We start from the raw sequence: 16,396 nt of genomic DNA on the forward strand, positions 1-16,396 counted from the left end.
GAGGAATGGATGAGCCTGTGGGACCAAACAGCCACAGCAGAGGTTCACGCATCAGGCTGTGTTGTTGTGACTAGAATTACAGGTTTAATGGGTCTCTCTCTGGAATTAGAACAGCTTCTTCTTTATCTAGATGTCAGATAGCTCCCTTGGGAAACTAAAGATCGGAGTTTCCTTTCATCACTGACCCTATACAATGAATTTTTAATTATGTGTATACTGCTGTCTAGTAGGATGGCTTATGATAGCCCTCAGAATAGACATGAAATAGTTTCTGTCTGCTTTGGCTCATTTCTGACCTTACCATCTGTGTCTAGGGAAACAAGGTTAGCAAACTGGGTAATTAAGGCTTGACATTTATTTACCAAAGGCATCAAGAATATTTTTCAGCTATTAAATGCATGCTAAGAAGGCTTTCCAGCATTTTTTCCTGTCATTTTTTTTATATATATATATATATGCATATATATATATATGCATATATACACATATGTGCCCATTAGTTTTGTGACACTCCTTATGGGTGAAATTAAATAGAAAAGTGGCAGCAATGAGACATAAGTTTGCTTTACTTACTATTTATAAGCTAGCAAGATGTTTATAATTTGAGCACTTGCCCCTTCCAATTTAGGCACTCAATTATTGCTTAACAGTTTTTATTGAAAAACAACTGTATAATGAAAAAGTTTATATCACTTCTAAAGTAGTTATCACTCTTTCTTACTTTCTGAAGGTATCTTAAGATTGGAAATCTTTTATGGAACTCATGAGTTTGTTTTTATTTGATTTTTAAAATATTCTTCCAGTGATTTAATATTGATTTTTAGCAGAAAAAAAATCTGAATGTAACTATCTAGAGTGCTTCTGTCTTAATTACTTAAAAAAGTGGTTATTCATTCAGAGAGCTTTTTTGTAAAGAAAAATGGGATGAGAGACAATACAGTAGGAAGTTCTTAATTGTAAATTTTGCTTTGGGTACAAAGATGGGCTTTAAACTAATAGAATTTTCTGAGGTCAACCTGCTGTCTTGTTGTAGCAAAATGACTGTTGAAAAATTGCCACTGAATGGAAGGCTGGATGAGCAGCTCATCTCAGCTGTAGCCATCAGCTGCAGAGAGGCCTCCCCCCAGCACCCTGGCATCTGTGTCTGGTGGTCATCCTTTGGTTTCATAGAATGGTCACTTCTCTGCAGAGTGTATTGCTTGTTTGCTATGTTTGTGGCTGAGCTGTTAATTTTTTCCCCTTTTCCTGAGACTGGGAAGAAGTATTCCCTCTGAGCATCTCATGCAGGTCAAAACTGCCTCGTGGCCCTTCAAGGAGGTTTCACTGGGGGCTTTTACTGGTGGCTAATTCTGAATGTGTTTTGATCCATTCAGAGCCCAGCTTTTCAGCTCACAGCCTGCATCCCACAGCTATTTTTAAGGCCCTTTGTTAATAGTGAGCATTGATCAGATGGCTGACAGATGTTACCAGTTGTTGGGTTTTGGTTTGGGTTTTTTAACTTCACTGAGCCAGGGAATGATCGCACCTCTGGGAATCTGATTAAAGCAGGGATGATAAAGGCCTGTGTTTTTAAAACACAATCAGACAGAGCCCCTTTTCTGCTTTAATTTCATTTTCCACAGATAGATCACTACTTTAATGTATTTGAAGGAATTAGCCATCCCTACTCAAGACATCATATCAATGCTGAAATCCTCTTGTTTTCCTAAATAGGCTTTTTGGCACGACTAGGTGAGCCTTGCTCCACATCCTGTTGGGCTTGTTTGGTACTTTACTCCTTTTCTCAGAGGGGATTCATCCCTGGCTGTCAATCCTACTTGTCACATGAAGGGTTTCCTAATTTATTGCTCTCTTTCATCTGCAGCCACATCAACCGGAAGACGCAATATGAAAACCCGGTTCTTGAAGCGAAGAGGAAGAAACAGCTTGAGCAACAGCAACAGCCACCAGAAGGTTGGCACCACTGAGGGGGTGTGATGGTTGGGGTTTTCATGAGGGAACGTGCCCTCCTTCACCGTGACAGCACCATGACAATGTGCTCGTCCTTCCTTTTGTGGCCTCAGTATCTGAAGGCAAAGTGTCACGCATAGGAAAGGTTGCATCTGCCCCGTCACCTAAGATGCAGCAAATGAGAAGATCTGAACCATGTGCCACTTAAACAGAGTAGCTTTCACCCCTTCAATAGGGAGAGATTTTTCTGTGAAGGTCCTTTATTTCTGACAAGTTTCTAGGCTTCCCAGGAACAGCTAAAACACGTGTGTTCCTCTTCAATCTGCTCCATCAAGTTACTCACTGCGCTGGGTGTTCCAGTCTGCACTGGGACTCACAGGCCATCCAAGGGGATGAGGAGTGTGAGGAGTGGGCATTTACATGTGCACTAGGGAAACCTCTCTGCATGAGAGACTTTTAACCCAAGACCTTTGGGTGTTGTCAAGCTCTACCATCTGAAAGCAATTTCATTATTTTGAAACAGTTTTTTAAAATTTTCCTTTCCACCCCATTTTTTTGGTAATGTTATTTTCTTAAAATGCAGACCAACTGCAGGGGGCTGGCAGGGGGGGGGTGCTGTTGTTTTGGGGTTTCTTTTGGTACCTCTGTAGCTTTCACACCAAATTATTTCAGAGCAGTTACTATCCAAGGGGAAAATAAGTTAGGTTTCAGCAGTCCTTCTGCAGCCCCATTGCCCACAACATCAGCTCTTCTCCTTAGGTGCCATGAGTACCATGGGGAATATATTCATCTAAATATTGAGACCACTCAGATGCAAATCTAGCCCCAAGTTTGAGTGTGAGGTAGGGGATCCCAGCAGATGGATTGGTTGACCTGAACATAGACAATCCTCCAGAATTGGTTTTGGAACGTCCCATTGGTTTTATTCCCTCTCTCTGTGACTCTTTTTCCTCTCTTGCCATGCTTTGTGTATCTCCTCTGCTTGAACCCTACACTCCCACTGTGTGCATGTGCAGGAGCTCATAGTGCTGTCGTGAAACCAGTAACATTTCCCTCTCTGCCCTCTCTAGAATGGACAGAGGAGTGTCCATCTCTCCCACCACCCGCTGCTCCAAACCATGTTTCAAACAACCAGGAGGCAGTTCGGGAAGCACCAGTGCAAGGTAACAACCTTGTTAAGCCAGTTGTAAACGTGCAACAAGGTTTTGAGAGTTAAACTCCCTCAGCCAGCAGCAAAGAGAGTATTTCCATGACTAGTCACACACCAGGGCACTTGCCTGCTAATCTGAATTCCTATACGTTTTAAGACTTGTTGTTTGGTGACTGCAGTTGTTGCCAAATGCAAGAAGCAAATAAGATCACCTGTAACAAAAAAAAGGGATGTTTTCTGTATAACATTCTAAGTCTTGGCATGGTGAAAAGTTACAGCATTGGTGAGATTTATCAGTGGATACAAATCAAGTAGGAGAACATGCTTTCCTACAGAGCTGCACGGGTATGTAAGGATGAAGCTTTTACACCTTCTAAAGTGTGCTGAGTTTGGAATGTGGCTCTTATGATAAGATCTAGTGCAGAGATTTCTGTCTGTTCTCATAGGTCAACATCCCCTCCCAAAAAGCAGTGCAAAATCTCACTGTGTTGCACAGTGATTAAGGCACTTAAGTGATTGAAAGCAAAAGCCAGTATCACCTAATGTCTGCATTCATGGGCAGGTACAGTTTTAAGTCAAAGTAGTTTAGAAGTCCTGGAAATTGGTCAGTGGTGTTAGTAGGTTATGAGCAGTCTTTGGCAGCACCTTGGTTTTGGAGAGCTTGGTTATATTGGTTGCTCTGGTGGCAGCTGAGCAGCCAGGTTCTGGTAGTGCCATGGATAGGTCTGGCCTGCAACTGTATGGATTTTCCTTTCTGTGTGCTGTGAAGCAAAATGAAAAAGGGGGGTGGGGCTGGGGCAGGTTGTAGGAGCTTGAGAAGGGGGAGATCCTCTGCCATTTGGAGAGCTCTGCAGAGCTCCCAGGCCTCTGTGCTGAGCTTCACTTCCTTTAGTAACAGAGGGCAAAGAGGCACAAGTGCCTTGGCCCCATGTTAGGGGCAAATTCCATCATATTTCTGAAAAACCTGGGTTGATGCTCCTCTGGGAAGCTCTGCATGAGGAGGGAAGGATAATAGGTTCAAACACTGCAGACCTTCTTGGAAGTTGTACACAAGTACTTCGGGTTATTACAGCTTTATTTATTAGTGTCAAAGGTCTGTGTATAGCCAGCTGCTCACAGACCAGTTGTTGTCTTAAATAACTGACCAGACAGGGCGTGAATCCTTCCTGAATTTGCAGCATGAGCTGAAACGTTGCCAGATCAGGTTGCCAGCAAGGGTTCCCGTTGTACCTGTTGCAGTGTAAGTGCTCTGTGGTTACAGGTGGTTGTAAGTAGGCTTCATCTTTGACTACATCTGAACTGCATAGCTAGCAAATGGCATTGCCCTGGGCTGCCCAGAGGCTGGAGAAGGTGGGAGAGGGCAAATTAGGAGCATCTCATCCTGACAGAGCTGGAACAGAGAAATTCTCCTGTGCTCTGCAGAGCAGCCGTGATCTTCAAAGGTGAGCCTGGCAAGGGTGCTGCTGTCCCAGCCTTCTTTTCCTGCCATGAAGAGCCAGGGAGTGCTCTCTGCTGCAGGTGGCAGCAGGTCAGCTCTTCCAAAACAAATGTGCAAAATGTAACAGTATCCAAAGCCCACCCTGACAGGTGTTAGAGTACATTAGGGTAACCAAAACTCACAGCCAGGAAAAATGTGGGAGGTCTGGGGGTGGTTGGTAGCCAAACCACCAGGCATCTGGGTGAGGCATCTCATCAGAGTGCCTCAAAACAGCTGGGATTCCTTGGGGAGACATCTGGGAACGCCACCTCTGCCTTTCGTGGTGTCAGGCTGAAGTGAAGGCTGCCCAAGCATCCCTGCATGGCAGTGCAAAGGACCCGTCACACAGGGGATGGCATCAGAAGCCTTACTTGGCTCTCCACCCACTGCCAGCCACAAAGTTGGACAGTAACATTACAGGAGCACATGAGCTTGTCTCAGCACCACTCTGAGTGACATGTCCAGGTATCCCCTGATGTCTTCACCTCTCTCTCATTCCTTCCTCTTCCTTTCTCAGTGCTGCTTCCTCTTCTCTCTCTTCCCATTTGCAGCAGCTGTTTCCAGCTTCCCTGTCCCCTCACCCTGTGCTCAGGGGTTTCCATCTCTCCCACTGGTGGCACTGCTGGTGGGGACATGGGCACAAGGACTCCTCCTTGTGCCTCTGGCGCTGCTCTCCCAGCTGGAGTTTTGTAGATACACTCATTTAAAATATGATCCCCTCCCAAATGATGTAGGTGGGACATAGCCTGTGGCGCTGCTATCCTGCTGCTACAGGGCAAGTTCACCCCGTGTTTGCAGGCAGACACCAGCAAGCTGGGCTTGTTCTGCTTGTCTTGGGAACCAGAAATCAGCAGAGGACCAAACCCCACTGCACGCTGCCTCTCAGCTGTGTTTGCTACCTGAGACATTGGGCTGCACTTTAATAGTCAAGGCTTTTTAGCAGCTCAGAGGCTGAGCAGAGCATCTGCCCACAGTGATTGCTGTGTTCCAGGGCCACCCTTCAAAGGCAGAAGGCTGCAAGTCCTCACGCTGCCCCCTCATGAATAATCTTCAAATATATATTATTTTTTTCCCTTCAGTCAAAGGCCTACAAGTCTCAAATCTCCTCACTCTCCCTTGAGGTCTCCTTTCTAAACAGAGCCCCACGGCAATACTGCTGACATTTTTTTAGAGTACAGCAGCTCTCCTGGCTGTGATACACACTGCTGATCCTGGAGCTGTCACCAGAGGGCTTAGTGGCACAGTTTTTTCCCCTCTAAGCATTGAAAACAATTGAAAGTGCAAAGGTGTTTAGTGTTGGCACTGTGAAGTACAGCAGCTGTGGTTCCTTTTCCGAGCCTGGGCAACACGCTTTGCAAGGAAGTGCTTTTGTCTTTGGAGCACCTTGTTCCCTCTTAACCATGCCCCCAGGGAGCATTAACAACCCTCCAGCACAGCTGCTCTGGTCCCAGGCAGCTTTTTGATCCGTACTCCACAACAGCAGTGTTGCATCCACAACAGGCAAGGAGCAGAAAGGAAAGAGAAAGACTTCAAAACAATGTCTGAAGAACAACAGCAGCACCCTTCCCTTTCTCACCAGAGGAGGTGCCAGGGTGGTAGTGATGGTGGGGCCAGGAGTGTTGTGCTAAAGTGGGATTTGGCTCAGTGGGTTGGTAGAAGGGCAAGTGGTGAAAAACAATGATATTCCTTTCTGCAGAAATTCTTGCTGCAGACTCCTTCTGTAGGAGTCATTTGTTCTGCCCCTGTCTGGTCCTTCCTGGGGTGGATGTCAGCACCTCAGAGATAAGACACGTATCTAAGGAGCACTGCCAGCTTTAAGATACTCCCTTCCTTAAAGCATCCAAGTTTTCCCCTTTGTAGCCTGGGGGCTTTGGTGTGCACAACCACAGGTAACAAAGCACCAGGCACTCTTTTTCCTGTGTGATTGGATCGAGGGAGACTTGAGTGGAGTGCAACGAGGTGAGAGGAGGCTGGAGTGAAGTTCAGTCCTGTCCCAGCCCACTGCTGTTTGTCCATGTGCTTCTTAGAGTAGGGAGGGGGCAGAGGAACAATAACAGATCAAACACTTTTGCCTGCCTGCTTACAGATTTTCCCAACTTCCTACACAGGAAAACCTTTTTTTACACGAAACCCTTCTGAGCTGAAAGGGAAGTTCATCCACACCAAGCTAAGGAAAAGCAGCAGGGGTTTCGGCTTCACCGTTGTTGGAGGGGATGAGCCAGATGAATTTCTCCAAATCAAAAGTTTGGTGCTTGATGGCCCTGCAGCACTGGATGGCAAAATGGAAACAGGTACCAATGCTTTAAATCAAAATCACCACCACCTCTTTGATTTATGTTTTCACAGCTGGTTTGATGTGGAGTGCAGAAAGAACTTTAGTCCTTATCCCTTCTTTGGGGAAAGGCGTTCAGCTTTCCCACCAGCAGGGAAATGAGATACATTGAGAGATATGTTCAAAATCTTATAGAGGAAGGCACTTCACATGCTGGAAAATCACTTCAGGTCTCAAAATATCCAGCTGGATTTCTGCCAGCTCCTGCTCTTCTCACTCTGACCTGTGGAGAGGAGCCAGCAGTGGTAGGGTCCTGCATCAGGCTGCATGTTACTGCTCCCCTGTGACACAAGTGTGGCTGTCGTAATTTTTATAGGACTCTTAGTATTTTTGTAGGGCTGCATCACTATGTGTCTTTGTATCTGCCATGCTGCTCACCCCCTCTCCAAAGCTGCTCTCAGGGAATGAGCAGAGGAGTGGGCTGCTTACGTTTCCCTGTGTGGAGGCACAAGGGCCATAACTTAATTGATACCTAGAATTCAGGATAGAGTGTGTCTGAGACATGACACGTGGCAGTGTATTCGAGCAGCTGGTATTTGAGAGCCTCCTGTTACAGCTCTCCTGTGCTCTCAGTTTTGTTTCTATCCTATGTCAGTGGAGCAGAGTGTGTGACAGTGAGAGCCGGGCTTCTAAATAACCGTTAAATGGGCCATAGACCATCACTTGAATGTATTAATTTTTTGCATGAGCCAATTCCATTTTCACTTTCAAATACATTTATGTACATAAAGGCTTCATGCAGAACACCTTGTGTACAGATAGTTCTTGCTTGCCCAGCTGTCACCACTCCTTTTCCTGGCAAAGATACTTCGATGCTGCACTTTACCTGCGCGGTACCTGTGGATGCTCTCGGCCTCACCTTCCAGGCTGCACAGCAACGTTTGTGTTTGGTGTGTGTGTGTGTGTCTGTGTCCTCTGCAGGGGACGTCATAGTCAGTGTGAACGACACCTGTGTGCTGGGACACACTCACGCTCAAGTTGTAAAGATCTTCCAGTCCATCCCCATCGGCGCCAGCGTCGACCTGGAGCTGTGCCGCGGCTACCCCCTGCCCTTCGATCCCGATGATCCCAACACCAGCCTGGTTACCTCCGTGGCCATTTTGGACAAAGAGCCCATCATCGTGAACGGGCAGGAGAATTATGACTCCCCGGCCAGCCACAGTAGTAAAACAGGGAAAGTAAACGGCACAAAGGAAGTGAGACCCAGCAGCCCAGCTGAGGTCTCCTCCAGCGGACCCCACGGTTACCCCAACGACACCGTCTCTCTGGCGTCTTCGATAGCAACGCAGCCTGAACTCATCACTGTGCACATAGTGAAAGGGCCTATGGGCTTTGGGTTTACTATTGCGGACAGTCCTGGTGGGGGGGGCCAAAGAGTGAAACAAATCGTGGACAGCCCGCGGTGCCGCGGCCTGAAGGAGGGCGATCTCATAGTGGAAGTCAACAAGAAGAATGTGCAGAGCCTCACTCACAACCAGGTGGTGGATATGCTGATTGAATGTCCGAAGGGAAGCGAAGTCACGTTGCTTGTGCAGCGAGGAGGTGAGTCTTCCAAAACTGCTTTAAAACTTTTCTTCTTGAAAGTGTAGTTTTGTGTTTTTTTTTTTTTTTAATTGCATGTCAGGAAAAAAAGGGCTCTCCTAAGCTTTTCTGGAGAAATGGCTTGTGTCCTTGAGGTGTACAAACTGCCCCAAATTAGCAGTGGTCACACCACAGAGGTGGTTGAAATTTGTTATTGTTTGAAGCTGCACTGGGGGGAACGTGCATGTAGTTGCCATGTTCACATACACTACACACATCTGGTAACGCACAGATGGGTGGTAAAGTTACAAGTATGGTTACAGTTTTACTTACAGAACAAACCCTGATCTCATGTTTGTTAAACTTAATTATTTTAAATGGAACATCGTCATTTCTGGAGCCATTTTGGGAGATGGAAGAGGCTGGTGCTACATTCTGTAATTTGAAGTGTTCACAATCAGCCATGCAATGACTCTTCACTGGGAAAGGGTCACACCTGACATACAGTTGGGACTGGAAGAGAGGATATAAACTTCTCTACATTGTAAGCAATTGAAATGTTACTTCTGGACATGTTTATTTGCTGTGCAATCAGGACCCGAGCTCATTTTTGGTTGCATTGCTGCAGAGCCACCAGCAGGTACAAAACACACCCTACAGGCAGTATGTCTGCAGCCCATGGGGGAGCCTGGTGGGGAGGAAACTGGGCAGTGGCATCAGTCCATCCACAGAAACCTTTTCCCTGCACATAGCAGGTGTGCAGTGACCTGAGGCAGCACACCCACCTCACCCAGCACGCTGGCAGCCTGGGTGTTGAAATTACTGGGCGAGTTAGTGTCAAGCTTGCAGGGGAGGTCCGGGTCACCTGTTGAGTCCCTGTCAGCTCTCCCCCTCTTTGCTCTGGCATTGGCAGCAGGGACCCGAGAGGGCCAACCCTCCTGGCCCTGCTGTGCTCCTTGTCCCATGCAGCAGGTTTTATGGACAACTTGCTGGTGGGTGCTCAGCACCTTGCAGGGGTGGGCACGATGCAGAGGCAGAGTCACGCTGACAAGTAGGTGCCGAATGCAGCCCCCAGCCAGCTCTGGGAGGAGGGTTTGATATAAAAGTACTTTTCTGATGCCTTTTCTAAAGTGTTTTGTTTGTAACAAGTCAGCAAGAAAAGCCAGTCCGTTTTGATGGGGGACAAGCTGCTTTCTGAATTGACAACTCTAGTCTGTTGTTTTTGAAGACCTATTTCAAGAAATTGAGGACATTGATTCTGCAATTAATAGCAGCTCTGGAGAAAGCACTGCCTTTCTTATACTCCTTCCTTTCCAGGTGCTTTCTGAGTTTTCCTATTTAGATAGTAAATTAAAAAGTAGAGAACAGAATATATTAAGAATTCTCCAATTTTCAGAGGGTGAGTTCCTTAAAGACTTTGAGTACTGGAGAGCATTAAAAAATGCACTGTGTTCTCATGATTAATGTATGCATTATGGAGAATATATGGTTGGAAGAAAAATAGCAGCTATTATTAATCCTTCTGGAGAGCTTATATATATCTGGTAACACCATACATTAATTATTTGAATTGCAGCTGACATTTAATAATCTTCCTTATGCCTTGAAGGCATTAATGAAAAGATTCGATGAGGAAATAGAAGCAGAGTTTAGTTTTAATAAGATAGTAAGTAGTTCCCTGGTAATCTTGCTGAATCTCTTTTTTTTTTATTATTTAATCAAGATACTAACCACATGTTGAGCATTTGCTATCACCTGCCTGGATAGATGCCATCTCAATCCCCTTGAACTGCCTCCCTCCCTTCTTCAGGGTCCTGACATTTCCATCTCAGCACAGAGCACTTGCAGTTCCAAATTTCACGCTCTCCTGGTATGGGAGTCAGGAACTGTGGTGGCCCTGCATCCAAGGTTAATCACTGAAACACGTTTTTCTTCACATCCAGAAGAAGGCTTGGCTGAAAGGCTCCCGGGCTGTGGCACAGGAGCTGAGCAGAATACAGACAGCAACAGTAGCCCCAGCATCAGAAACAGGGGGGTTTGTTTAAAGCTTGTAAAATGGAGCTAGCTAAAATGCATCTGGCACTGAGTGTTGCTGCACTTGAGTCCTTTCTCCTGTAGCTTTACCTCGTGTTGACCCTGCCAAGCCTTTTATCAGAAGTGCTACCCCCAGACAAGGTGCCACTTTTTCTTTTGATCCGATTACAGCAAATGTATTTGGCTCCAGTGTCTGATAAGCTCCTTCAGGGCTCTTGAAGCAGTTCTTTAGCTTTGCTGTCAGTTGTCCTTTCCTCCTCCTCCCCCTGGTGTCCAGTGAGGAAAATGCTCAGATCTATCAGGCACCCTTGCATTTAAACTAACGTTTGGGTTCAGTCAGGCTTTGCATGGAGCATCCCTGTAACAGTAAGGCTGGTGCTCAGAGCTGTCGAAAGGATTTGTCAGAAGCCATTACTAATCAGGCAGAGAAATATCAGAAAGAGATGTTTAAAATACAGGAAAAGCTCTGCCTGCTCCAAACTGCTGCTGCACTCCCAACAGTGAGGTTTAATTGTTAAAAATCCAAACCCGCAGCTGCTGAGAGCAGCCTGTAGGATGTTTCCTGAGATGTGCATTCAGCTGAAGTGCTGAGCTGTGGGAGCGGGTGAGTCCTGCACTTGTCTTTGAGTGAGGAGCAGAAGGATGAGTTCAGGAAGGATGAAAATGAAATGCCCTCTCTGTGAGCTTGGCTGCTCACGTGTTACCTGAAAATCATTTGCAGGACTCACACAAGATTGAGGCAGGGGGATAAATTCATTAAAAGAGGAACAATGTCAGGTCTTTCAGACTTTGCTTTCAAGAGGCCCCATAGACAGCTTGCCCTATCTAAGTTCAGGTTTAATTTTTTATTTTCCCCTTCCTCCTCCCCTTTTTAGGGCTTAATTTTATGAATTGCTGAGTATTTCTCACAGTTTGGACTTCAACACTTGAGGGGTTCAGGAAGGATGAGCTCCAAGTAGAGGAAGGGTGCAGAGTTGCTAATTTTGCTGTACAGGAGACCAGATAGAAAGAGCTGCTTTGCTTAGGAAAATGAAAGGATCATAGTGTCATAGAACCATTTGCAATAGAAATGAACTTAGAGATCATCTAGTTCCCAACCCCCTGCATGGGCAGGGACACCTTCCTGTAGACCAGGTTGCTCCAAGCCCCATGCAGTCTAGCCTGGAACACTTCCAGGGATGGGGCAGCCACAACTTCCCTGGGCAGCCTGAGCCAGTGTCTCACCACCCTCACAGTGAAGAATTTCTTCCTAATATAGAGAGGGCAAAATTATTGCATCTATCAGGCATGAGAGACAGGAGATACTTCAACTAAAAAGAGATTTTGACCAAAGAACAAGTGGGTGGTGTTTGGCCACGAGTAACTTAAAATGTAAAGAAGCAGCAAGTGCCAACCCAAGTGCCCATAAATCAAATTGGGGAAGGCATGAAGTCTTGGCTCCCTGAAGGTGAAGTTCAGCACATTTGAAGGGGATATGACGTGGTGCCTGTGACAGCAGAGGAGACACTTGATAACCCAGCAGGTCCAGTAGAGGGCTGGGTACTTGAAAGTATAACAGCACTACAGGTTACAAAATGCAGAATTAAGCGTGTGTTTTTGTCCCTGCACTGCTCAATGTGATTACGTATTTCAGTTATTTTAAAGAACTATTGTAAATAAGGCCACTAAAGGCACGCCTTTATTTTGGAAGGTTCTTTTAGCCTTGTACCTGCCAAGTACATCAAGTACTTTTCTCAAAAAAAAAAAAAAAAAAAAGCAAAGAAGGTAATAATATTTGCCACTTGAAATCCATTTGTCATTGGAGTCTTGTCTATGCACAGTAATCAACTGAAATAAGTAATTCTCAAATACCTCTCCATTCTGCACAGATTCTATTCATAATATAAGCAATATTTTGTTGGAATAATTTCCCTGCTTCCCAAGTGAGTTTGGTTCCAGGGAGTTGTGTCTGTGCTGGGACAGGTGGGGGGCTGTTTCAGGACAAGTTATTCTGCAAAACTACTGTGCTTTTATTGGGGGAAGGGGGGTCATTAAGATCTACCATTTTTTTCAGTGATGACTTTTTTGTGTCTTATTGATGTATTTGGGAATTCCCTCAGATAAAAGAGCATTATTTTATTCATTTCCCCCCCCCCCTCTTTTTTTTTCTTAGTTCGAACTTCAGATCATCCAAAAATGCTGTGATTGGTTTGTGTTCAGTTAAAAGATTCAAGCAGAGCAGTTTTCATGCAGGTTTAAATGGGCAGTTTCCCTTCAAAGCTTTCATTGAGTGCTCACCAGCATCTTTATTCACTGAAAGGTCAAAAATAGCAGAAACCTGGAGCCTGATCTGCGTAATCCCCTCAAAGATGGGCTCCCACTTTGCTCCAGATCAAAGTGAAAGCGTGCAGGTGAAATGTCACTCACATGTCATGTGGAAATCAGTGGAGCTAGTATGAGCTTTCCCTGCTGCCAAATTCACATTACACTGGGGAATGGAAATCAGACTTTTGAGAAGTACATGAGATACAGGCTGGAGTTTCAAAACTACATGTGTTTTGCAGGAAGGACCTATGCAACATCTATGTGTCTAAAAGCCCAGCAGTGGGCTCCTGAGTGCTTACCTCCTTTTCAAAGTAAAGTCCATCCCCAAAAGGGGAATTTACCCCTGTTTGAGGTTCAATTGAATGGAAGGTGTTTGTGGGGAGAGGCCTTTGCCAATAGGTCCTGCTCGTTTGGTCCTTGACTCAGTGGTTTTAAGAAGGTCCTTGTGATACCTATGATTATACCAAAGATTTGCAGCAATGGAACAAACTTACAAAGCTCTAAAGCAATAAACTAATTAAGTCTACTTAACTAGATGGACCCTCCCTTGCTGTTCCAGTGATGCTCTTGGTGTGTGAGGGTAATTAACCTCCACCACTTCCCACAGACAGGAGTTAACTCCTTCTTCTTGTGCTGAAAATACATGCTAGAGTCAACTACTCTGGATTTGAAGACTCTTACTGTAGCTTAAAATCAAAGGACATTTTTTTTTCCCCCTCTATTTATCTTGTGTCGATGCCATTGAAGCATTGCACAGTAATATAAAGATATATGTCTTTTTCTTTACACTGCTTGCTGCAGCTTCAGGCTCCCCCAGCCAGGGTAGAGAGTTTCGAGATCCTTTAGACACAGTGGGAGAATTTTACAAACAATATATCATCATAAATTATAATTGCAAGCACATTATAACAGTAGGATTGAAATCAGATTGTTCTTTGAGATCAAAAGACACTTCTTTGAGTGTAAAAATATTCAGGCATAAGTGAGCAGTGGCAGTGAGCACTAGAAGTCTGAGCTGAGTGAAATCCGTTACTGCTGCTGGTTTTAGAGGACATCTCCTCACTACTGTCTCTCTCCTTTCTGCCCCACCACAAACACCCATCAGTCTGAATCTTAGAAGCAAAACTGTTGTCTTTGTACTTATGTATCAAGATTCTCTCCTCACGTGGAAGTGAAATGTTCCCTTCCTGTCCTTACCAGAAGTGTTGGAAACGAATCATTTAGTGACAAGAGCCCAACAACAAAAAAAGTGCAGGATCTCCCAGTGTTGTTGGAATGAGAGCTTCTTTTCAGTTGCTATCCCTAATGATGTAAACCCATGGTAATTAGAGCTGCAATCAGCTATTCAGTGCAGACTTGAACTCTTTTGAACAAGCCACTCACTTCTGTTTGCCCTTTAGGCTTACAGTGAAGAGGGAGTTGAAAGTCATGCCACTTAAGCATCTCGCTGCCAGGAAATTTCAAACTGTCTCAGCAGCTGAAGAATTTGAGAAAAAGTGACTCCAAACTGCATTTAGGACAAAGATCACAACCTGGGAATCATCTGACCGTTACCACAGAGTGTGTTTGCCTGTGCCAAAGCTTCTGGAAAGGGAAGAAAAGTTCACCGTTTCCAGCAGTGTTTTCAGTTCCTAGTGCTGAGGGAGCAAGGGATTACACTGAGGTCTTTGTCCCAAGTTTGGAACCACAGGAGCCCCCATGAACCTCATCTTGCTGGGCACAGAGCTGCTGGTAACCAGCCTTGTGCTGCCACCTTTATGGTTGGTTTTCTTACTCTGCTTCCCAGCCCACCACAATGTGGCAGTTTCTTTCCTCCCCCAGAGCAGGAGCAGATCAGATTCCTCTCTGACCGCTCAACTGGCCTCTACTCTTTTTGGAAAACCCATTTCAAGTCAACACTTTTCTCCTTGCCTTACCTCCTTTCAACCACCACCAGCTACTAAAGCTTCCTGTACCTTCTCCTCAGGTATCTCCCATTTGTTCAATCTCTCAGCAATTTGTCACTCAGTATAAAGTATTTTGAGAAATCTGTATCTATGTGTAATGCCAAGATTTATTTTTCAGCTTCATTACTTTGCATTCCAAAATGAATACCCTGTCATTCCAGAGTTATGGGCTTCCTGATTACATTGGGAATCTCATTTGGCATTTAAAAATGGGTCTTCAATGTTTCCTCTCTTTAATTTTTGTTGCTATTTCCTTGAAAGAGATTTGCCTGGGAAGAAGGGAATCGGATTAGAAAAGTTTGTGAATTGGGCTACAAGCTGCATGAGAAATGAAATGTTTTTTAAAATGTTTTGCAATATTACATTTTCATTTTCTGAAAATAGACAATCCTTGTAAAACTACATTGCTGAAACTTACCAATTATGTGCAGGGAAGGAGCAGATCTGGGGGAACCTTTAGTTGGGAGTAGCTGCATCCTTTTTTTTTTTCCAAACCACCCAGTCAGTCTTTGTTGTTCTCTTCTCTGTTAAGTGGAATTACATTCTAACAAGGCCCAGAAAAGCTGACAAGACTTTAAAGCAAGTCTGATGTCACGTTTACTGTTCTCATACAGCCTTGTTCTGATGAGGGACTCATATATCAAGGAGCAGATCTAAAAATCAGTCAAAGTGAGGAAAAGATGAAAAAAAGGAAACGTTGCACATTTTAATATTTTTAATAAGTCTGAAGTTCATACCCCTTATTAGAATTGCTTATGTGCATATATTTCAACCCACTGTGCAAGCTGATTTTCTTCTGAACAGCTCTGGAGCCTTAGATAGGCCTTTTTGGGGCAGAGCTGTGTACTGTTATGCAGCACCATACACTGATCACTGGTAACTGGTTTTGTAAAGCAAGCTAGCAGGGACTTGTTTGCTCTTTGTGATAAAAATAAGCCCAACTTAACATTTAAAATCAGGTCGTCTTATAAATAATGTTATATTTTGGGATTTCTCAGTGGTTTTCTCCTTCAAAGTGCTTTCCAGGTGTTAATCTTGGTGCCATTAGCTAGTTGGTTTTGATGATGTGAATTTACAAGGCTTGGGATAAGTCTGCTTGCCAAAAACATGAAGGAGGAAATGTTGGTGCTGCTGAACTCCATGGCAAGGCTCCCATTAGACTCCAGGAGGCAGCAGGGTTTCACCAAGGTTTTTGAATGCTTACAGATCCTGCAGCCTCAAAGGCTAATTGTTGGTAGCTTGTTCAGACATCAAATAATTTAATGTGCATTACTAATGTTCATACAAATTGTGCATTTGCGGGAGCTAATTAATTAGCATTACCAGGTTGTGCCGGAGTTTCTCAGTGCAAGGCATCCAGTTGAAAGTAAGTGACAAATTTAAATATCAACCTCAAAAAGCCCAAGCCCTTAAAAAGCCTACAAGTAGCTCCCAAAATTCCAAAATTTAAAAATACCACATCAGAGTTCTTTCTGACTTCATTTCAAGCCTCTGGTATTCAGATTCAATAGGCTTTTCTAAACCCTGGGAGGCTAAGAAACTCCAAACAAAGCATACTGTCGTATGAGCACCTGATTTCCAAGCCAACAGCTTGATAATATTATAGTTTTGATAATAAAGGAGAACCAGCATCTCTGCTATGTGAACATTTTAATTCCCTGCAGAATTTCCAGCTCTTGCTG

General features: G+C 44.7%; 1 protein-coding gene across 32 annotated transcripts in view; it reads left to right on the plus strand.

The window, feature by feature from the left end:
- MAGI1 (membrane associated guanylate kinase, WW and PDZ domain containing 1) overlaps positions 1-16,396 on the plus strand; it is a 342,557-nt gene that overhangs the window by 279,508 nt on the left and 46,653 nt on the right. For 25 of the 32 annotated variants that reach the window (XM_051627257.1, XM_051627258.1, XM_051627259.1 and 22 more), the window contains 4 exons: positions 1,865-1,953; positions 3,021-3,113; positions 6,686-6,868; positions 7,831-8,451. In XM_051627257.1, the coding sequence (XP_051483217.1) occupies positions 1,865-1,953; positions 3,021-3,113; positions 6,686-6,868; positions 7,831-8,451 (986 nt within the window). The remainder of the gene's footprint in view (positions 1-1,864; positions 1,954-3,020; positions 3,114-6,685; positions 6,869-7,830; positions 8,452-16,396) is intronic. The other 7 variants (XM_051627249.1, XM_051627250.1, XM_051627253.1 and 4 more) reach the window with 1 other exon arrangement.

This window comes from Apus apus, chromosome 9, assembly GCF_020740795.1.
Source record: "Apus apus isolate bApuApu2 chromosome 9, bApuApu2.pri.cur, whole genome shotgun sequence".
Classification (NCBI taxonomy): Eukaryota; Metazoa; Chordata; class Aves; order Apodiformes; family Apodidae; genus Apus; species Apus apus.